Source organism: Neopelma chrysocephalum, unplaced genomic scaffold, assembly GCF_003984885.1.
Source record: "Neopelma chrysocephalum unplaced genomic scaffold, ASM398488v2 Primary Assembly neopelma1_257, whole genome shotgun sequence".
Lineage (NCBI taxonomy): Eukaryota > Metazoa > Chordata > Aves > Passeriformes > Pipridae > Neopelma > Neopelma chrysocephalum.
Genome location: NW_020897919.1, coordinates 347575 through 369554, shown reverse-complemented (window position 1 = coordinate 369554; position 21980 = coordinate 347575). Strand labels below are relative to the sequence as shown.

The following is a 21980-nucleotide window of genomic DNA, read 5'->3' as shown; positions in this document are numbered from 1 at the left end:
CTCCACAGAAATGCTCACCTTTGAGCAGGAGCTGTCTGGCTGCACAGCTCCCTCCCTGGTTCCCAGCTGGTTGTGGTCCTTACCAGGAGAACTGGAAGGACATTCCGTGTGGTTTGTGGCTCCAGGCTCTGTAACTGAGCCAGAGCCTTCAGCTGGGATCACAGGACACTTCAGCAACAGTCAGTTCCTTCTCTGTCTGTTTTACTTTCAAACTCAGCGGGTCCCAGTGTGTGCTCCAGGAGAGGATTCTCTGCTCTGCTGCAGTGTTTCTCCCCTTGATGTCCCACCAGAGCAGTAGAGAGAACCTGGAAGTGTTGATCCAGGACTTTTCTTAGTCGTGTGTGTTCAAATTAAAGGCACTTCCACACTTGCTGTGATTCAGAAGTCCCTGGTTATTGCTATTTCCATGTGAGAGATGCAGTCGCACATTATTAACTTATATCCTGTGGGGAAAGCTGCTGGGGGTTTTTTTTATCCCAAAGCATTGTGTTTGACATTTAGAACCCAAATATTTCATTCCTTTGTCTGACATAATTATTGCTTTATTTTTTCCTGGAAGCTAAGCGAAGCCAGTCTATCAGCAACTGTGTCCATCTTTATGAGGCTTTGCCAGCTACTAAAAGTGTACCTCTTCTGCTTCACACTGTGAGCTCTCTCTTCCCTGGTCTCTCTTACACTTCTTGCTCTCACAGACTGTCAGGTACTGTACTTTAAAGTCATCTTTTATATCAATGTTATTTATGTTTTTAAACTGCTGTCTGTCTGTTCCCTTTCTGTCCAGTTGATTCTTCTCAGTTTGTAGCACTGCAGGCAATACAGGTTTTGTTCAATTTAATATTGAAGATTACCATCAATTGCTATTAGATTTATATTCTCTAGTAACTAAAGTAAAATTTCCCAAATTTCTCTTCCTGGGAGGGATTTCTGACTCCTGAGTCCTACCCAGGGCATTAACTGCAGTAGCAAGAGAAGGAGAGTTTTGTGTGTGGTGCTTTATGGCTCTGTAGGGATTCCTGCTCTGTGAAATACGTTTGGTGTGTTTTCATCTCAAGTTTTCTTGGAGGGGAACACTGAAATTGCTCCAGTTAGTGAATTACGTTGATTGCTTTATTTGTTTCTGTAAGTAATTTCAAGGCAACAGTGATACTGTAAGGTCAGTAAATACCAGAAACATTAGCTTTTGTGCCTGTGCCTCTGTGAGATGACTTTCTGAAATACCTGCAATGTTTATTGAGTAGTAAAGCAGTATTTAAACTTGCACACTGCTGGATGGGAACACACTTGATGCCAAGTGTTACTAGTTTTTTTTGTTTGGTTTTTGGGTTTTTTTTCCCCCTAATGCCAACAGAAATGCATTTCTAAAAGCACTGTGTTGCTCCCTAATCCCAAGAGTTCCTGTTGCTCCCTCCCCAGGATGTCAGGTTACTTTCTCATTGAAATTTTCATGCCTCTCTTGTGCATCTGTCTCTAAACTTTAAAACTTCCCTAAGGATTTTTATAAAACTTAAATTATAACTTGTAAAACTTAGGAACTTTAAATATTTGCAAGGATGACTATTTCATAGAGCTTTCTTAGGCAGGGAGTTCACACGTGTAGACATGTGTATAATCTTGAGCTCCTGCAAATATTGTGTGTTTTAATTAAATCAACAGAAGTTGAAGAATCTCAACAGCTGGAAAATTCAGAAGGATCAGAAGCTGTGGGCCCGTTTGCAGACCAAGAGCAGCAGCTGACTCGAAGTAGCAGCACTTCAGATATTGCAGATCAGATTCCATCTGATTTTTTTCAAGGTAATTTTGGTAAAATGCAGCAATAGTGTACTTCTGAAGAGAAAGTGTTGAGACTTGTTCAGTCTCATAAATGCTGCTCTTATTTATTTTGGGTTCCAGCTCTCCTCTAAAATGGTTTTCATCTTATTTTCTTAGTAAATATGTAGTTGGTATCTTGTTGAAATAACTGTTTTTAAGAAGTTTGAGACTAGGACTGCAGGACATGACCTTTTCTAAAGCAGAGAGGATAAAAATGAAACCTGAATGTATGCATTTTTGTATATAACTCTTCAACTTTTTTTCACCTGACTTGCATTTAAATTTAGTGTATTTAAGCTGCAAGTTGAGTTCTGTTCCTCTTGTGCAAGTCTGTTTTTTGAAACATCTTGTATCCCATATGAATGTTGTATTGCCTCCCCTAGCTATAAATATGAGACATGTCACTGAAATCTTCATATGACTTGCTATGTAGTTTGGTACCACAAATGTCTATAATTCTTGTTTACTTTCTACAATTTCTAGGTAAAAAGGCTGGAGGTTCTCATAATTCAACTTCAGACTCCAAATCAGTTCAGGAAAACAAGGGACATGCAAAGAAGGAGGATGAAGCTGAGCAAGTAAGGCAAAACAGAAAGTGATTATTGTTTTTCCAGATCAGATACCTTTTAGCATTTAGAAACTCTCGGAAGTGAAAGTGTGAAAAATCATTAATCACATTTCTGGCACGGAATCTAGAACTGAGCTGTAACTGCTGATTACACTGCTTGGTGTGGCCACTTTGTGTCTCCTGATCCCGTCAGCTGCTTCTGCAGGTTTATGTAGTTCTGCTTTTCTGCAAGACTTTTGTGCTCTTTTAAAATATTAAACGTCAACAAGAAGTTCATAACTTTTAAGATATAAATAATTCATGGCTATTATAGAGCTACAGTACACTGGAATAAATGTTTGATGGTTTAAAGTACTGGGGAAAATGCTTCTCTTCAGCGCAGGTTTATCACCAGCCGTGCATGGCAGATGTTTGTGTGAATTGACATTAGGACAGGCAAACTTCATACATTTTTAATGGCAACTCTTGAATGAGCAGCCAAAACAATAAATGGCTCAGGCTGTTTGTCTTTGAAATATGAAAGCTGAAAGATTTTTTGATGCTTTATAAAGTTTTGAATTATTTCAGGTGTGTTGAAAAACACAAGTAAAAGGTCCTGGTTGTTTGTGTGTAAACTGAGGTTAAGAAAGGGAGGATGAAGACTGACATGGAAAGTGTGTTTTCCCAGAGGCACTTACAGACAGTCGAGTAGTCTGAATATCCATGAGAATATCTTGGCTGAGTTGTAATTAATTTCTAATAACTCTCTGTGTGTCAGATTTGCTAAAATGTGATGTAGTTCTCAAAACTGTAACAAGCTGAAGATGACTTCTTTTCCCGGCAGGTGCTGATCCGAAGGAGCAGTAGTACAGCTGAATTAGATCTGAAAGCAGACTTTCAGCCACCCCAGGGGAGTTACAGAGAGAGAGAAAAAAGTGAGTTCCAAGAAACACGGTATTTTTGTAAAGTGTAGCAGTTGAACTCGACATGCCAACTGCGGTTGTGGCCGAGGCAGCAGCCACTGTTGTCGTGGTGCTGCTGTGCCCCTGCCCACGCTGTGCCCTGTGCTGTGTGCCCTGTGCTGTGCAGGTGAGAGCGTGAGCAGCGACGCGTCCCTGGGCTGCGGGGCCGACGTGGACATCGCGCTGCTGCCCTGGCAGGCGGCCGAGGACGATCCCGACCCCGGAGCCGTGTGTGTGGATCCCACTGCCCCGCGCTGGCTGCAGCTCAGCCCCTCGGAGCCTGCCAACCTCACAGGTACTGCACCCACAGAGCTCTGCGTCGGGAGGGCTTTGTACAGCCCGGCTGGGTTATAATTATTGAGTTATACGTATTTAGAAATAGAAATAAAAGCCAGTTTTTGATTGAATACATCTCTCAGGGCACATGAATGTTCCATGGAACTGCATTTTGCCTCCCTGCTTGGAAATCCCCTGGAATGTGGACAGTCTGATCTGGAACTGCCCTGCTCTGTGGCACTGGGATATGAAGCCCCTCTGCCTCCATTTTCTGCCATGTTTTTCTTTGAATCAGGTGCAGCTCGAGCAATGAAAAAGAGATTTGAGGGAGAGAATTGTTTTGAGATGGAAGATGGTTAGAAGGACTGAAGTTCCTGTTTTATTGACCGATTTATGCTTACACTGCATTTCTAATTTGTGGAAATGGAACATTTTACATTTACAGACAGTAGTGAATTCCTTGCTGATGACTGCAGTATAATTGCTGGTGGAAGCCTTATTGGTTGGCATCCTGATTCTGCCGCTGTGTTATGGAGGAGGATCTTGGGAATTCTTGGAGATGTGAACAAGATACAGTCACCTAAAATCCATGCAAAAGTTTTTGGATACCTTTACGAGCTGTGGTATAAACTTGCAAAGGTATGTGATGCTTCCAAGTAGTGCTAGTGACTTCTCTTATATTGTAAAAATTATTGATAAATATTATTAAATATGATTCAGTGTTAGCATTTGGAGCATAAGCGTGGCTTGAGAGGGTTCTGTCATAAAGGAAACTGCTCTTGTTTGGTTTCTAGTCCCTGTACCTAATAGAGCATGATCCTGTCCAGTGACAAGAGAATTGAAATGGTTCACTTAAATGGGGTGAGGAAAGAGTAGCAAAGAAAAGAGAAGTATAGAACAGAATACCACAGGTGTTGGTATTTGTGTAAAGGCCCACAGTGTGACCCAAACTGGTAACATTTCCTTTGGCTGGGGAGCAGCACCATAAAAAAGGTTTCCAACTTTGGTTGAAGTAGGAACTCTGTAAAGTGCAGGGCATAGCGCCTGAACATAAATATAATAAGATTTAAATGTAATAGTATGATATAGAGAACATTAAAAAGTAAGCTGTCAGTTTTGTTAACACTCTTCCTTTAAAACCCTCAGATAAGGGACAACCTCGCTATCAGTGTGGACAATCAGTCAACTCCCTCTCCTCCCATCCTAATCCCTCCTCTCAGGATATTTGCATCGTGGCTGTTCAAGGTAAGTTAGTTCTAAAATTCTCACACGTTTTCTGGTGTCTGTTCAGTTGCATTATTTTTGATGTTTACAATCACTGCCGGTTAAGACAACAAACATCCTCCAGAGGCTCTTTGGCCCTGAATATCTGTTAATAAACACACGGAGCAGATTTGCTTTCTGGCAGAGCTGCTGGAGGGGCAGCTCTGTTTTAGCTGGCTCCCCAGGGGACAGGGCTAACCCCAGGTGTGTGTGTCTGCAGGCAGCCACGCTGCCCAGCGAGTACAAGGAGGGCAAGCTGCAGGCGTTCCGGCTGCTCTGTGCCATGATGACCCGGCGCCAGGACGTGCTGCCCAACTCCGACTTCCTCGTCCACTTCTACTTCGTGATGCGCCTCGGCTTGACCAGTGAGGACCAGGTAAAAAACTGACAGTATTCTCGCTCTCAGCATGCCCTTCGGAGTGCCCTGTGCCACTGCCTGCAAGGACATCCTCAGGACAAAAACAGAGCCAGAGTTAATGCTGTCCCCTCCAGACTTTCCCTCTTCAACATGAATCCTTCGGGGAGTATTTAGAAGGGTCATCCCAGCTCTCCCGAGCTGGTGCCAGGGGGGCTGAAGGGAGAAGTGAGACAGAAGGTTATCCTACCACTGTAACCAAAAGGTGCTCCCAAAACATTCTGCTTCTGTGGAAAAATGTTGTTTCAGGTCCCCGTGTCCTGGGTTAGCCTAAACTAGTTAGAATAAAGTATTCAGTATGAGGTGAGGAAAATACTTTAATCCGTTGAGCTGTCAGATGACTATTGGGCCACAGAAACAGCTCAGTGCTCATAAAAACTGCAAGAAATACTCCTTAGATAAAATAGAAAGTATCTACAAACATTTCCATGTTTTTATTGCTGTAGGAGTGAGAGGCTGAAGCTGTGCTGGAAGTGGCAGCAGAGGGCACAGGGACCCCTTGGGAAACCCTGGGAATTATTGCTGGTGCCTTTAGGAAACCAGACAGGTTTGGTTATTTCTGAGATGGAAGAGAGAAAGAATGAATTGTTACCAGACTCTTGCCCCTCAGTTGCCCTCCTAAAGTGTTAGAGTGTTTGGAAAATCTTCCTTTTAAATAGATAAGAATTGAAAGGAAAGGTTTTTTTTCTGGAAAATCCCAGGAGTCCCAGCTGCTGCTGCAATTTAGGAAAAAACCACTAGTATCTGCCATTTCTAAAGCACAAACAGGGAAAAATGGAAGTGTAGTGGGAACTCCCCTTTTTGGCACTCTGTGTGTCCCCTGAGAGGAACCAAGAGCTTATTACACTTCCGTCTCACTCCAGTCAGATCCAGCAGAGTCCCCTCAATCCCTACAAGAGACTGGTAACACCCACTGGGGTCTGACCCCTGACCTGAACCCCCCCAGCAATAAATGCTGTCCCACAAGCCCCAGCACACTGTAGAGAGGCACAGCCCAAGCCAGAGAAGGGGCAGCAGCAGAGGCAGCCCCGACTCCATCACTGCAGGGTGTCCCAGGCACTGGGCAGCTCCCACACCGCACAGCGCTCCAGGCTGTCCTGGGGATTTTGCTGCTGCTCTTTGTTCTCCCTCCTCGCTGGGGTTTGCTGTGTCGCCTCTTGGTGGCACACTTGACCACAGGTTTGCTCGTGTGTGACTGTCCTTCCCGTTTTATTTTCCTGAGCTATGGAGCTGGGCCAGGAGTTAACTCGCAGAACCTTGGAGCAACCTGTTAGTAGGAAGCAGGACCCTCACACCTGCTCCTGTATTTCCAGGATGATTGGCACCAAGGTGCTTGCTGGGTGCTGAGACTAGTGGGACCCTGATTTAACAGAGGGCACAGGATTGCTGGAATATGGATCCCAGGATGGCTTCCAGGATTCCAGTTAGTGCAAACCAAAATAAACTCGGGTGCAGATTTTTTTAGCACAGACTGGTTTTGTTTGCTAAGCACAGACGTGAATTTCTCACTTTCAAGCAATATGCACAGAAGGAGGGGGAGGAGGCATCTCATGGAGGAATTTCCCTTCTGTGTGGATCACTGGTGCCACTTTTAGCATTTATGGGGGAAACCACCAACAGATAGCCCAGCTCCAGGAAGTTACCTTGACTACTTCAGAACAGCTTCTTAGGTGGCTACATAATTAAAAATATTACAGTCAGAAACCTCTTTGACCTGAATATGATTTTCAGTATTTTGGTTTGCGTCAGAAGTGGCTTTTTAAATATATTTCTCTTTTCACTCCTCGCTTAAAGACATAAGTGTAGGAGATTTCTGCTGTATTTTGTAGCTTTTGGTGTTTATAGAAAAACAAAATAATGTGGTTTTGAGTATGTTATAAATGAATGCAATGTTATTCCCAGCAAGTGCAGCCTGGTCTCATGGGGTGCAGAAAAGAGCAGTGTGAGGGTGTATTTCAGAGGAGGCTCCCGTGGCACTCCGAGTTCAGGCCGTAGCAATTAGCTCAGCAGAGGAGACAGCGGGGGTAATGAGCTGTGGCTAATTTGTCCATGTAGAAGCGTCTAACAACAAACACCTCTGGAGAAGTGAACAATTCTCTGCAAGAATTGCATCACCTTTCCAGGTGGGAGAAGCCATTGCATCATTTTGAGCCCCAGTCTGGAGCTGGGATTGCCTCCAGCCAGGGAGGGGCCCGAGGTCAGGGGGCAAGGGACCATCTGCGGGTGGTGCTTCCCTCCTGCCCTGCTCCACACGGCAGCATTGCTCTGCTGCTGGAGGGAGCCAGGGGCTTTTCCTGCTTTTTGATGAATGAAGCTCACTGAGGTTCACAACCTCCTCTCCCTGACCTCCAGCATGAAGGAAACAGTTTGGAGGTTCACTGCCACGTTTGGGGTTAGTGGCAGTTGTTTACCTACAGCTGTTTCAATTCCTCAGGATTATTGAAAATCAGGAAATATTCCTGGGATGTGGTTTTTAGGGATACCAAGGGGTAGCCTGTTGCATTTTGGGTAGGCATAGCTGCCTTCTGCTGCCAGGTGATGGCTGGAAAATTCCCATTTCAGGGACTGCTATCCGTGTCTTATGATTCGGCTTTTTAAATTAACCCAAAATCTAACATTGCAATGTACAAATTTCACAAATACCTGAACTGGAAAAGGAAATGTATTTTATTATTGCTATTTTATTATTGCTACTGGCTGCTTACTGTAGCAGTAGTTTTTGCTTCATTTACCTGAAAAAGTCCCTGAGCATCTCCTTGCTCCATAGCTTCCTCCTTTTTGCTGAAGAACCAAAGGACCAAAACACAATCCCAGAAAGCTACAAGCACTACTGAGCCCCCTTCTCAGAAAAGCGGCTGTTGAGATAATTGTGATTCCTCAGGTCTGGTCTTTCTGGCACTTAAATCATCCTCTGAGGTTGCTGGGGATTTTCTCCTGGGAATCCTGTGGGTTTTCGTGATGCCACCTTGTTTCTGCCCAAGTTTCCACTCTCAGTCTGAGAGGAGAGCACAGTGCAGGGGAGGTGCTACCCCTGCAGAAGAGGTGGCAGGTTTGCAATGCCTTTTCAGCTTTCAGCCCCTCAGCTGTTCAGTGGCATTTCTTTAGTGCCACCCTACTGTGAGGGTGAGCATCACTTACTGTGCCTGGTGTCCCCTGTCACCAGCACTGAGGGGTCACCCAGTGCTCAGAGGTGACCTGCAAGGTGAGATAATGGGTCAGTTGTCACCCTGACTTCGGAAGTGAGTTTTAACAAGTAGCTTTAATAAATGTACAATCACACTTACTTGCCAGAGTATCTTTGGAATAGGATGCTTACGTGTTTAAGGAACATCATAAAATGTGGAGACTTCAGAGATTCTCTGTGGCGAGGACAACAAACAGCCGGGGAAGGAGACACTGCAGTGGCTTTTTCCGTTCAGTGATGTGAAGGGCAGAACAAACTTTAAATATGGAAGCAGAGAAACCCAGCCCAAGTCCAACGGAGCTGGCAGATGTCCTGGGTGATTAAATGTCAGCACATGCAGCAGGCCTGCTCAGAGCCCAGCCTGGCTGCAGCCAGGGCACTTAACAGCTTTGTTTGTAGCTCCATTCCCTTTAGCAGTGAAAGGATGACGTGGGTGAAATACTCTGTCAATAGAGATGGTGATGTGCTAGTGGACGTTATGTGTCTATAAGCCTCTTTATTTGTTTAAAATGCCCTGTTGGTAATTATGGAGAGGAAGCTGCAGCAGCTCTGTATAAGCTCATGTAGAAACACTGACTGGAGCTCTTGGTGTGGGAAATGGCTAATTTATAATATGAAGGATTTTTCAGTAGAGCTGCTAGTGGAGAAGCTATATTAATTATTGTTTGTATTAACATTGGTCTGACTTTTAATAAAGAAGTATTTGTGGGCTTTTATATCTTTCTGTACAGTTGTTACTCAGCAGTAAGGAGCAGTGTACAGCCTGTGGGCTGTCACTGGGACCTGTAATAGCCTTCTAAAGGTACAATAAATAAGTACCTTTGCTTTTGTCCCCCACGGAATGGGTAGTTCTTGCCTGGATTTCTGCCTTATGGCGTTGCACACAAGGACCCTTAGTTGTACAGAAACCATAAAGCTGTTTAGGTTCTTTCCCAGGCTGCCATTTAAAAGGAAATAATCTTAATATAGTCTATTAAGGCTTAGATTCCCCTGTTTTAGCTTCTTGAGACTTCTTTCCAATGGCTACCATGATTTTCTCCCTCTTTTAATCCCCCCTTACCTCATTTTCTGTAGAAAATTTGCCAGTGTGCCCCCATTATGTGCTTTGAGTGCTTTGAAAAAGTGTTAACAGACAGCATGTTTCCAGTAGGGACAAACAAAAGTCCAAATGCCAGGGTCTCACAGGAACTCTCACATCCCCCTCTGCTCACCCAGAGCAGGGGAAGTGGGACGTGCTGGAGAAAAGAGCTGGAAGATTGACTGAAGGCAGGGAGGAGCCAGGTCATGCCAATTGCAGGAGCTGTGTGTTCCAGAATGATTTTGGTAGTTTCTGTTTATTTTGCTTTAATACATTTGCCCTTTCTAAATTGCTTCCATCCCACTCAAATTCCTGTTTTGTAGTCAGTGTTCTGTCTGTGGGACAGTTTGGAGGCATTTGGGAGAGATCCGTGTGGGGACACAAAGCCATCTCCACGTTGCGGGCAGTGCCATGGCCTTGGCACCCACACCTCTGTCCCTGTCTCCAGAGAGTGCTCAGGACTTGCTCTCTTAGTGTGCGTGAACCAAAATATTGCTTTCAGTCCTTAATTCCAATGGTTGCCTCAGTTGTAGCAAGTGCAGCTTGTCTGGAGGTCAGGTGTTAACTGGCACCTTGGAATGGAGTTTTCTGATAGAAGAGCTCATCCTGGATTTCCTGAGGTTGTCAAATTTATTTTGTAAATTTTTATTGGAACTTAATTTTTGACAGGTTAACTCTTACCTAAAATGTAACGGTAGGTAGGAAAACTTGGAGTAAGTAAATGGAAGCATTTGTTGCTTTAAAGTAAGAAAGGAAAAGGGAGGATTTACCACTTAAGTCTTTTGTAAATTAATAATCTTTCCCGTGCTGTAAATCTCAGCCGCTAATGAGGTGTCTCTCAGTGAGGAACAGAGTGAACTTTCAGTGAAAAATCCATGTTGTTCCTGTTGAGAGACAATTGGAAACGTGAGGAAGGCAGCTGGCAGGCTATTTGGTTACACCTGTAATCTGCAAAAGCTTGAGCAAAAATTAGGTGAAGAATATTTCTGCAATTGACCTTTCAGTGAACTTGCATAAATTTATTTCGCTTACTCAGTGGATGTTTATGACCTTATAATTTGGATTACTAGATTAACCTATACTGAAATATGATGCCATTTATAGGGTTAATGCATTTGAGAAGGACATGCATGTGATTGCCCCTTCCTCTCCCCCTCTCCCCAGCTTTAACACTACAGAGCATCATTTTGAATTGAAATAGTCCATAATGGTCCTTTTTTTCACTTTTCTTTAACAACATGAACACTAAATTATAGCTGTGCAATTATGTAAACAATGGAAATGCTTCCAGAATGAATACTTCCTTTTAAATTTTCATTTTGTGTAATTGCTGAAAGGTTCGGAGCCATAATAAACCAAAATGATTTTACACATTTATCGTTCTAAAGGTCAATTATGAAAGAAGTAAAGAAACAACACTGTGCAGAATGAGTAAACCAATTTCCATGGCCATCACCATATGTTTTTCTTATGGCTTGTGTTTTCCAGTTGCTGTGTACATAGCATTCAATTAAAGTGATTCATTGACTAGGCTGGAGCTGCTGCCCAGAGTTTACATTTCCAGCCCCGCGCTCGGGAGGGAAGGAAGCGCCTGGGCTCTGTTTGGATTACCTGATTTTGCAGTATCACTGATAGCACAGATGTTCTCGCTCCCTCGCCTTCTCACAAGCCTCACTCTGCTGATAAGCTCCCAAAGCTACTGAATTACTGCCTGAAATCCTGTTTTATTGCGAGCTGGGTTGGGCAGGGCAGTGTGCAGATTGGGAAAGGGGGGAAAACCTGGCGGGATTACCTGGGAGGTCTGTCCTGGTGGGGTTCTGTCCGTTTGCTGTGCAGTCGCATCCAGTAGAAAGCCAATTCCATAGCCAGGATATATTCTGCCTTGTCTTAGTTTAAGTGAAGTGACTCAGACCATCCAAGTGCACACTGGAATGCCTGAGATGAACCATAGCAGTGGGAACAGCCTGGCAGAGTGGGTCGGTCCAGGCCCTGTGTGCATATCACAGCATGCGGCCCATGCTGGGAATTCAAAGGGAAACTAAGGATTGGTTCAGTAGCTTTTCAAAGTAAAATTTTCAAAGGTTTCTTACTATGGAAAATGATTTTTTTTTTTTCCCCCCACTAGTAGTAGTATATCTCAAACCAGTGAGTAGGTCCCTGCAGCCCCATTCCTCCAGCATTTAGGAATGTGTGTGTAGTCTCAGCATTCATGTATTAAGGTAACAGTTGTGTGATTCCATCTTTGTCCTCATTTTGGAAGTGTTCTGTGCAGGGCCCGGGGTGCAGGGGCTCTGCCCGTTGCTGTGTGTGACAGATGGGAGCGATGGGCTGAGGACAGGAGTTAATGCAGTTGTTGGGAGCAGGTCCTGGTGCTTCCTGGCCAGGTTATCCCGGGCTGCTTTATCGTGGCACATGTCAACAGATGTGTGCTCCCATCTGCTGCCCGAGATTAGGAGCAGCCTGAGCCGTACCTGGCCCTGCTGGGCAGGTGTGGCTGTGCCGACCAGCCCCGTGTGCTAATCAGGCCCTTAATTAGAAAAAGGTGGGTCCTTTGTTCTGCTCCGACTGGGAGTTTACCTCCCGCTTTATGAGCTGCTGCATCCATCTGCTCTGCATTCTCTGTGTTTGCATTGACCCATATTGACTTAAAAGGTATCAAAGGAAGTGATTAAAACTAGTTTAAACATTAACTCGGGTAGCATTTTAGCTTATTCAGGAAAGTGAAAGCATTATCTGCTACTATGTCTAAAACTAATACTATTTATTTAAAATATATAGCAGTTATTTCGTCAGATGTTGGTGTTAAAAACACTTAGTGGAACACTAAATAGGGGATGTGCAGATGTTTAGCAGGGCTTTGATAAAATAGTGGTGATCTTAAAACATCTCTTCATGTAGAGAAAATAAGGTTTATCAACTTTAGCTTCTGCTGTAGAAATTGAGCACATGGACACGTTCTGGGACTCCAAGTTCAGGCCTTCTTTAGCACATCATAAAACCATAAGGGTGAAGGTGGAAAAGTTCCTTTGTAATCTTCCTTCAAAATTTTAGTGAGTGAAAAATAATTTTCTACTCAGTATAGAAATAGCTTGATCTAACTCTTCAGCAAATACAGTGTTGCAGGTAAGGATTATATAGATTTTATGCCTAATTTTAAACCTGCTGAAAGCTTGTGGCAAGAAAATCTTAACTCAAATGCAGGAACTTTGCCCTGATTTGGAGAGACTACGAAGTCTTGAAACGTGGAAGGATTGAGGTTGAAATGCTTATCTCGACCATCCTCTGTGTCACAGGGTGATGATGAGCAGAGCTGGGGGTGCTGGTCTGTTCCTTCAGGGCACAGGCAGCAGGTGTTGGGGTCAGCTTGTGTTCTTGTGGCACAGAATTTTGAGTAAAGCAATTTAGGAACTCACTCCTTTGGAGTGCTGCAGTGCCTCATCTTAAATCCATTAAAGGTTTGGATGTTTTGAATCCAAAGACTTACTTAGCAGAATGGTTGTGCTTAGGCACAGAGAGAGACGTGGGTGTGTGGTTTGGGTTTTTAACAGGAATTTAAGAGTAGAAACCTTAACCAAAACACCTGGTGCACTTTTGCTACTCCCTGCATCTGGTGATGGTTACATGGCAGTCAGTTTGCACACAGCTATGGGGCTCTGTGAATTTGCACCTTTACTAGTGAGGGACTGGTGAACCTCAAAGTTAAATCTTCTCAAACTCTCCCTTTTGCTTTTGGGCTCCTTCTGTGGGTTATTTTTGGTTTTGCTTATTTCTTCTCACACGGGTAACTTCTCTTGCAGGATATCCTGAACACCGTCATAAAGCACTGCCCACCCTGGTTTTTCTTCCTGGGCCTGCCTGGGTTCACGATGCTGATCGGGGACTTTGTGGCGGCGGCGGCGCGGGTGCTGCGCGCGGACACACTGGAGGTGACGAGCTCCCTGCTGCCACAGGGGCTCCTGGGGCAGCTGAGGGGGGAGATGGTGGGACAGGCTGCCACCCTGCTACTGCAAAGGTGTTTCATCCAAAGGCCAAGGCGGGAGGAACCCTCTCCTGGCTGCTGTTGCAGCAGTGCTTTTTCCCTCGGCCCCCAGAGTCTGATCAACCTGATCGTTGATCCAAAGCTTGAAGTGCTAATAAGAAATGAATGCTCAACTTTCCATGGAAAAAAAACAAACCAAAACGCCACCTTCCATTTCTCCTACAAGCATAAAACTGGGTGTTCCTTGTATTTTCAATATTGCATAGTAGTTAATGTGTTTCTAGCTCATGCCATGGTGCTTTCGATGGTTTTACCGAAGTAGTGATCTCCCTGCACATTGGTATCATCTGTGCAGTCAGTATGAGTGCACTGGGCACTTTCTGTGTCACAGGATCACGTAATAGCAGTGCTGGATTAGTGCTTCAGCCTCTCACTCAGCTTTTCTTAGGTGGTTCTGTACTTCCAGTTGATACCAAATGGCTGATTGTTGTATTGGGTAATGACAGAGGAGGTATTAAAAATGTAGAATGTGCTCAGGAGTTGGGCCAGATGCCTGCTGGAGGAGCAGCTCAGCCTCACAAAGAGAGCAGGGCAGCACAGCAGCAAAAAGCACGGGCAGGAAGGTGTGTGTTGGTCACTGCTGTCATACAGTTGTTGCTGGAGCTGTAAAAGAAAAGGTCCTGGGACACTACAGTGCTGCATCCAGCACTCTGAGTATGGCAGTGCATCCTGGCCTCAGAGCTGATGGCATCTACACGTGTGAAGGTTTTTCTAATTAATATTTCTCTTTACTTGCCCCTCATTAGGCTCCCCGTTCTGAAGCTCACACCATCCTTGGTGCTCTCGTGTGCTTTCCAAATACCTACCAAGAAATCCCATGCTTGGGGCCCATTTCAGAAGCCAGTGAGATCAGCACAGGAACTGCAGATGTGAAGGTAAAGCTCCATTTCACTGTAAATCCTTAGGTAACCTATCCTATTTTTATTATTCAGTTACTTAATTCTTACTGTGAGTTTTTGGTTAAAAAAGGAACCCCTCCTTCTCCTCGAACCCCACAGCTGCACATGTTACATGTGCTTTGCTTGACATGTGCCATACCGTTAACAAACCTTAGATACTGCAAAGTCCAATTGGATTTTCAAGGAGAGCGAGCTGGCTGTGATCAGATACCACATTTTTCCAGCCAGATGCCATCCAGGCCAATTCATTAAATAGTGTAGGTGGTATTTAAAGTGTCCATTCATTGTACCTGTGTCCATTAGCTCATCCTGTAAGAGGTGTGTGGGGTGTGTAAGGGTAGAGATTTTTTGCCTTATTGCTATTTCAGTAACCAGAGGGGTGCAGGAACCTCTTTGCACGCTGGCCACCCATTCTTGTTTTCTTCATCAGGCCTTGGAGAGTCACTGGAGGCGTGTTAAAGCTGTCTCAATTTTAGAAGTGTCTTTTCTGTACTAAAACCTAAACATTACAGTTTGTATGAAGTGACCTCCACTCACTGTTTGTAAACACCCTTCCACTCTGAAAATGAATCGATTTCTGTCTTGCTGCCCGTACGGGAGTTCATGAGTTGAGGTTGATACAATTTGTCCACAAGGGCCTGTGTATTTGAGTTGTAATCGGTATTTCTGCCTTGACAAAATACAATTGGCATGAGGTAAAGATGCTTTAAGAACAGACTGAGGATTAAAGTGACTTCACTTGTAACTATGTAAAAATTAACTTTAAAGTAGAGGTATGGAAAAGACACTTATTCTAATTTATTTTGTTGTTTTAGTATTGCCTCATAAATATTTTATTGAAGAATGCTACAGAGGAGCCAAGTGAAGCTGCAAGGTAAATTGGGAAAATCATGGAATTGTTTGGGTTGGAAAAGATCTTTAAGATTATCAAGTCCTTGAGTTGGAAAGTCTTTCTTGCTACTTGTTTTTGGTGCTTGTCCAGCTGAGGTGTTGCTACTGCCTTGCGGTTTGGTCCTATGAAGCTGAGCTCCACTCTGCACCATAAAGGTGCAGGCCTGTTGTGTGAGAGGGAAAAGAAAGATCTTTGTGCGTTTTTTTTCTTTTTATTCTTTTTTTTTTTTCCCCCTAAACGTTCTTCTAAAACTTGTGACAAAAGCACTCTTCCTTTTACCAAAGGTGCATAGCCATCTGTGGCCTGGGAGTGTGGATCTGTGAGGAGCTCACACAGTGCACAAACCATCCCCACGTGAAGAAGGCCATCAATGTCATAGGTGTGACACTGAAGGTATTGCTCTGGCGGGCCCCAATCAATCAGCATTGTGTAAAAACAGGCATTTTCACTTTTTAAAGAGCTGATGATGGTCTGGAGCACAGTCTGCAGGTGTTTGTCCTATACAAACGTGCAGAATATTTGCAAAAATAGCATGTGCTTGTGTACCTAAAGACCCTCTCCCCAGCAAACTGAGTTAAAATCACACAGACAATATCAAACATGCTGGTTCCTAATGCTGACGAGATGATTTCGCAGCATTAATGTTCTTTATTGTTTGTGTAGATGCTAAATAATTTAAAATGTAGAAAAACTGAATGCGTTGTATTATATGTGGATATTTTATTTGGCTTTTAATCACCTTTTTTTTTTCCAGTTTTCCAATAAGCTGGTAGCTCAGGTAGCCTGTGATGTTCTTCAGCTGCTCGTGTCTTACTGGCAAAAGCTTCAGGAGTATGAATCCTTCCTGTGCCGGAAAATCACTGAAGTACGTCAGACTCTTTCAAATGTTTGTAGGGAAATCATGTGCAAAGTTGTTTTAATTCCTTCCTTGAGCTGCTATGATTTGTTAACTCCCTTCTTCTGCAGATATTGTTAGGGATGTAACTGCTGCAGTGCCAGGACCAGTGTATGTCCCATGTTTGCAGGGACTTGTTTTCAAAACGCTCAGTAAACTGTTGTGTTTCCCTTGGACATTGATTGACACAGGCACTTGGATGCTCCTAAGGGAACTGAACCTTTTCCATACCCTGTGTGCATGAAGTCCAACTCTGTCTTTATAGTGAAAGAAGTGAAGTACCTTTCTGACATGTGTTTGTTTGGCTGTAGATCCTCGTGGCCACCATTGCATTCCTTTTGCCGAGTGCCGAGTACTCCTCCGTGGAGGCGGATAAGAAGGTGCGTCCCTGACAAGAGCTGCCTCCATTCCTCCTTTGTGCTGTTAGAGGTGCTTTTTAAATGAAGTCACTTTGAACCAGAGCTGTAAACCTTCCAACCCCTCCCTTGAAGTTTGGGTGAATTCAGTGGAATGTACCTAAATACCGTGTTCCACGTTCTTGTTCAGTTCATAGTTTCCCTGCTGCTCTGCCTGCTGGATTGGTGCATGGCACTGCCCATGAAAATGCTGCTGGAGCCCGCGTCTGCTGGTGCCGTGGAAGATCAACACACATCCAGAGCTCCTTTACTGGACTACATTTACAGAGTGAGTGTGGAAAGGGCAGTGATTTACTGTGTCTGGATGTTTAGAGGTGCCTTTCACACACCCTGGTAGGCACAGAAGCAGTTTTGGCAAGCTCTAGAAAATCATGAGTTCTCACAATGTGGGCAGAAGTTGTACAGGTGAGAAGTACGGATGCAAAATGTTAAGATAAGATTAGAGATGTAGAACAGACAGGGGGTGGTGAAGAGACAGATAAAACGCTTAAAACAACAAGCTAGGAAGATAATCTTTGCAGAAATATTTGAAGTGGGTTGTTGAAATACAAAACAAGTCCTGAAGTGAGCTGTTAAAGTATAGAATCAGTGCAGATGGTGAGTGCTAATTTAAAAATGCTGTACTTGGCCACAGATGGTTTTTGTAGCATGTCCTGATTTTCAAAGTCAGAATTAGGAAGGGGCACTGCTCCCAGGGTGTGTTGGGGCCTGTCCTGTGGGGTTTATTTCTGCTGCAGTGTCCCGCTGTCCCCTGGCAGGTCCTGCACTGCTGTGTGAACGGCTCCAGCACGTACACGCAGCAAAGCCACTACGTGCTGAGCCTGGCCGACCTCTCCTCCTATGATTACGACCCCTTTTTGCCACTGGGGAACGTCAGGAGCTCGGAGCCAGCCCAGTGCCACTCCTCCACGGATTTGGGCAACCTGCTCACTGTTGCTGAGGGTAAGAGAGCTCACAGAGCATGGGCCGGCTGTGGGGGTGTGGTAAAATAAAATAAAACTGCGGGACAGGTAGAATTCCTTGGAAAGCTGTTGTAAATAGTTCCTTGAACAGGAAGGCTCGGGAAGACAACTAAAGCAGGCAGCTGCAATGTGACAGAAATCCACAGTTGCTCTTTTTGAATTGTCTCTTGCTGCTCTTACTGATCCATTATCTTTTCATTGATGGTTTTAGAGAAAAGGAGGAGGAATTTGGAATTGATACCTCTGACGGCGCGGATGGTGATGACTCACCTGGTGAATCACCTGAGCCACTACCCGCTCAGCGGAGGCCCTGCCATTCTCCACAGCCTCCTCAGTGAGAACCACGACAACTCCTTCGTGGAGTCCTCTGAGCTGTCCTCGGAAGTCTTCCGGAGTCCCAACCTGCAGCTCTTTGTGTTCAATGACAGCACTCTCATATCTTACCTCCAAATCCCTGCAGAGAAGAGGGCGGGTGCTGAGCCGGCAGCAGCCCCCTCGGACGTCAGGGTGATCGTCAGGGATATCTCAGGGAAGTACTCTTGGGACGGCCGGATACTGTACGGCCCTTTGGAGGGCTGCCTGCCACAGCGGAGCCCCACCAACACCTTTGTGATCTCCAGCAACCCCGAGCACCACTTCACTTCCCAGAACGACGCTTCCCAGGCAGAGGAAGGAGAAGATGCTCTCGACCAGTTGCTGGAGAAGATCGGTGCCACCAGCCCCGAGTGCCTTCTGCATCCCCAGCGCAAGCTGAACGAGCCGGCGCCGCCGCCCTGCGGGATGAGCTGCGAGCAGGAGCGGGCCATCATGGAGGCCCTGATGAGGCAGAGCGCCCAGGAAAGGGAGTTCATCCTGAAATGCAGCTCGGACTGCAGCATGAAGGTGGCCCGCCAGGAACCACCACGCCCTGCTGAGCCTCAGGCCTCCTTTTATTTCTGTCGGCTGTTGCTGAACGACTTGGGAATGAACTCCTGGGACAGAAGGTAGGGAGAGGGGATTCAGAACATGTTTACAGTACTCTTACTCTTCTCACTTCTTACCCCCAAATGTGTACGCACTTAAGAAAACAAGATTTTTAAAAATCACGTCATGTTAATTTGATTCACTTCACTTAGGTATTTGGATGACAAAATACTGTGTCTGTATGGTGTTGCATTTGCCTTCAAACCTTTTTTTTTTAATTTTTTTTTTTTTTTAGGAAAAGCTTTCACTTGCTTAAGAAAAATTCAAAATTGCTGCGAGAACTGAAAAATCTGGATTCTCGCCAATGGTAGGTGATGTGTTCTGGACACAACATTGATAAGGTTTGTGTTTCCCAAGGCAGAATGGGTGAGTCACCAAAGCGAAAGCTTTCCTGCCATTGCCTGTGCCAGCAATACAAATATTAGTATGTAAAATGGATTGTTTGTTTCTGCAGAGTTCTGCAGCCCGAATGGAGAAGCTGTCTGCACTGGCACTGTGTGCAGCCAATTCCAAATGAGGAGCAGATAATAAGACAGAGTAACCTATTTCCAGTTTGCTTAGCTGAGAAGGGAGGGAAGAAGCTCCCAAACAGTTTGCAGCCTTGGTTCAGCTGACACAAAGGACCATTTCTCACAGGATGGTCCATGTCAGGAGCAGTACTTTAAGGGGTGATCTCCCCAGAACTGCTCCCCAGCCAGGAAGTGGCAGAATGGAGTTCTGAATGTTATGTTTTATTTTTCATTACTGGACGTAGAAGCTATTTGAAAAGCCTCTGCAGCATTGCATCCCAACAGTTTCCATATCAAATCCGCTTTGCTTTTTTTCAAAGAAGACAACTGTCTCTGTCAGCCTTGTAAAACTCAGCCCAGGATCTGAGAGTCAATAATGTTTCTTCCTCCTTGTGTGTCATCACCCTGTAATTAAAATTCTGTAGGTCAAATTATGCTCCCATTAACACCTGTGCCACCTCGCTGTCTGTGGCAAAGCTGCACAGCTCTGAGTCATTAACCCTGTAATTGGAACTTGGTCACCAGGACTGGGGCTGATGCACAGAAGGACCAGCCTTGGCTCCTCTCTCGGAACTGGGGGGTCTCTGCAGCAGGAGGAGGAAAAATGGCAGAAATCTATTTCTGCAGCTGAAAGTGAGCAATGGACTTGTGTGCAAAAAAGAAATGGATGCACAGAGTTAAATGTGGGCACCTGCTCATAGCTCTGGAGTGCAAGGGATCAAAAAAATAATTTTGAGCTGAAACTTGTTTAACTTTGACTTGTTTTTGTGTCCCGTTGCAGCCGTGAGACTCACAAGATCGCCGTGTTCTACATCGCCGAGGGGCAGGAGGACAAGTGCTCCATCCTGGCCAACGCCAGGGGAAGCCAGGCATATGAGGATTTTGTAGCAGGACTGGGCTGGGAGGTAATAGCCATAAATGTAGGCAAACTAACACGTTGCTAATGTCACTGCATAGTTTTTAATTCTCATTAAAAAAAGATAAATTCACTACACACTGATATTTAGCTGCTTTTAGCTCTCACATTCTCACCACAGGAGCTTCTTCATGAAGTTTTTGGGTATTATTTGCCTTGTCAGAATGGTGTGTCATAGTCTTAGTGCCACGAAAATATATGGGTTTGGGAAATACAGAGTAGCTGCATGTTAAGGATGGAAGTTTCACAAGGCTCACAGGGAGAGGCACCATCCTGAGGCTGGTGCCACTAGGAAAACAAACAGTCCTTTGGACTCAAGCTGGACTTCAGAGAGGCATTTCTTCTGATTGAGCTTCTGAAATAATTTCTTTCTAAAGTTTTTCTTTCTGTACAAATCTTAAGTTTCTTCTACAGTTTTTCTGGTTCTTTCTCTGCCCTTTGGGAGGCACTGGGAGGTCTGAGCCCTTGGAGGAGCAGCATGTGTTGCTTCCTAGCTGCTGTTTGCTGTAGGAAGGTAGAATCACCAGAGAGATACTGGCTCAGGACCTGGTTAAGAGACATCTGCTTTTAGTGAGTGTCCAGTACAGGAAGGGGAAAGACAGATCTAACAGAAGGATCACAAAGCTTTAAGGGAAGACTTCTCTAGGATGCCCGCAGAGTCCTAGAATGGTAAATTCATGAAGTCTTGATATAGAAATAAATACTGATAATTCAGCAGTCTTTTCAAATTTCCTCTAATCCTGCCTTTCAATCCCTCAGGTGGATCTTTCCACGCACGGGGGTTTTATGGGTGGCCTGCAGCGCAACGGCAGCACGGGCCAGACCGCTCCCTACTACGCTACCTCCACCGTGGAGATCATCTTCCACGTGTCCACACGCATGCCCTCGGACTCGGACGATTTGCTGACCAAAAAGGTAAAGGATTTGCAGTGTACTGCACACTCTGCAAGTGCTTAAATGGAAGTTTGAACTGAGAGCAGCTTGTGCTAACTGGCCCTGGCATCCCATCTTTGCTGTGCCACATGGTGCTCTGCAGCTGGATTATCTGAATTAAATGGCATCTAAATTCTGGGTTCTGAAACACAATTAACATTTCCATGGTAGCCTCAAATACCACCATGAGTAATAATATTAGCAATAATTTCATTTGTATGTTGTCTGCCTGCCAAAGCTGTTGCAGGTTGGTAGAACAAAACAACCAAATGCAGCATAATAAAACCTTCCAGACCGATCATCCTGTGTGGAACAGCAAAGCAAAAGGGAGGTGACAAGCTCTGGACCCAAGGCAGCCACAGCTGATAGCTAAAGCCAGTAGCCACTTAAGCACAATTCTGACAAGCAGCCTCTGCTTCAAAGGCAGCCAGAACCCAGCCCAAAACTTTGTTGGTGTCGGTACTTAATCTTTGTCTTTCCTAACAAGGGGTGATTTGAGATTATGGTGCTTGCCAGCTGCTGCTTAGAGTCAAAGAAGATTTTAGGGCATACCAAATCTCTGCCTTTTTAATTAGGATTGGCAACTTGTTCTGCAGAGGTTGTTAATGTGCATCAGCAATGCTGCCGAGGCTATCCAGCGCACCAGGGGATGCTGCTGTGCTCTGAACATTGTCTACAAATGTCACTGGGTGACTCTATTTAGTGTCCACTTGGTTTCAGAATCACATGTGCTTTTCCTTTAAATATAAAGGTGGAATTTCTGCTTACTGGTCCTGAAAAAATTGCCCAGCATTTCATAGATCCTTTTTTTTTTACTGGGATATCTGTCATTTAACAAAAAGTCAGTAAAATTACATGTTTCTCTTTCTGTATGCAACTCATTATCTTCATATCAGTGGATTTACGTGGCTGTGGGAAAAATGTAGTCTGAGTTATTGAGGATGGAGGTAGGGCAGTGGGATGTAGTGGGGGGCTGTAGAGTCTGTGACTTTACCGGGGTAGGACTATGTGTAGGACTATGT

General features: G+C 44.8%; 1 protein-coding gene across 5 annotated transcripts in view; it reads left to right on the top strand.

The window, feature by feature from the left end:
* Positions 1 to 21980, top strand: part of RALGAPA2 (Ral GTPase activating protein catalytic alpha subunit 2) — a 95159-nt gene that overhangs the window by 27498 nt on the left and 45681 nt on the right. For 4 of the 5 annotated variants that reach the window (XR_003537410.1, XM_027704159.1, XM_027704161.1 and 1 more), the window contains exons 17-36: positions 560 to 700; positions 1654 to 1791; positions 2293 to 2387; positions 3201 to 3291; positions 3446 to 3613; positions 4040 to 4233; positions 4741 to 4839; positions 5078 to 5233; positions 13332 to 13460; positions 14320 to 14448; positions 15288 to 15346; positions 15649 to 15757; positions 16119 to 16229; positions 16571 to 16639; positions 16806 to 16943; positions 17434 to 17617; positions 17849 to 18620; positions 18836 to 18907; positions 19891 to 20014; positions 20785 to 20940. Coding sequence is in view for 4 of the 5 variants with exons in the window: in XM_027704159.1 (XP_027559960.1) it covers positions 560 to 700; positions 1654 to 1791; positions 2293 to 2387; positions 3201 to 3291; positions 3446 to 3613; positions 4040 to 4233; positions 4741 to 4839; positions 5078 to 5233; positions 13332 to 13460; positions 14320 to 14448; positions 15288 to 15346; positions 15649 to 15757; positions 16119 to 16229; positions 16571 to 16639; positions 16806 to 16943; positions 17434 to 17617; positions 17849 to 18620; positions 18836 to 18907; positions 19891 to 20014; positions 20785 to 20940 (3134 nt within the window). In the remaining variant the exon portion in view is untranslated. The remainder of the gene's footprint in view (positions 1 to 559; positions 701 to 1653; positions 1792 to 2292; positions 2388 to 3200; positions 3292 to 3445; positions 3614 to 4039; positions 4234 to 4740; positions 4840 to 5077; positions 5234 to 13331; positions 13461 to 14319; positions 14449 to 15287; positions 15347 to 15648; positions 15758 to 16118; positions 16230 to 16570; positions 16640 to 16805; positions 16944 to 17433; positions 17618 to 17848; positions 18621 to 18835; positions 18908 to 19890; positions 20015 to 20784; positions 20941 to 21980) is intronic. The other variant, XM_027704160.1, reaches the window with a different exon arrangement.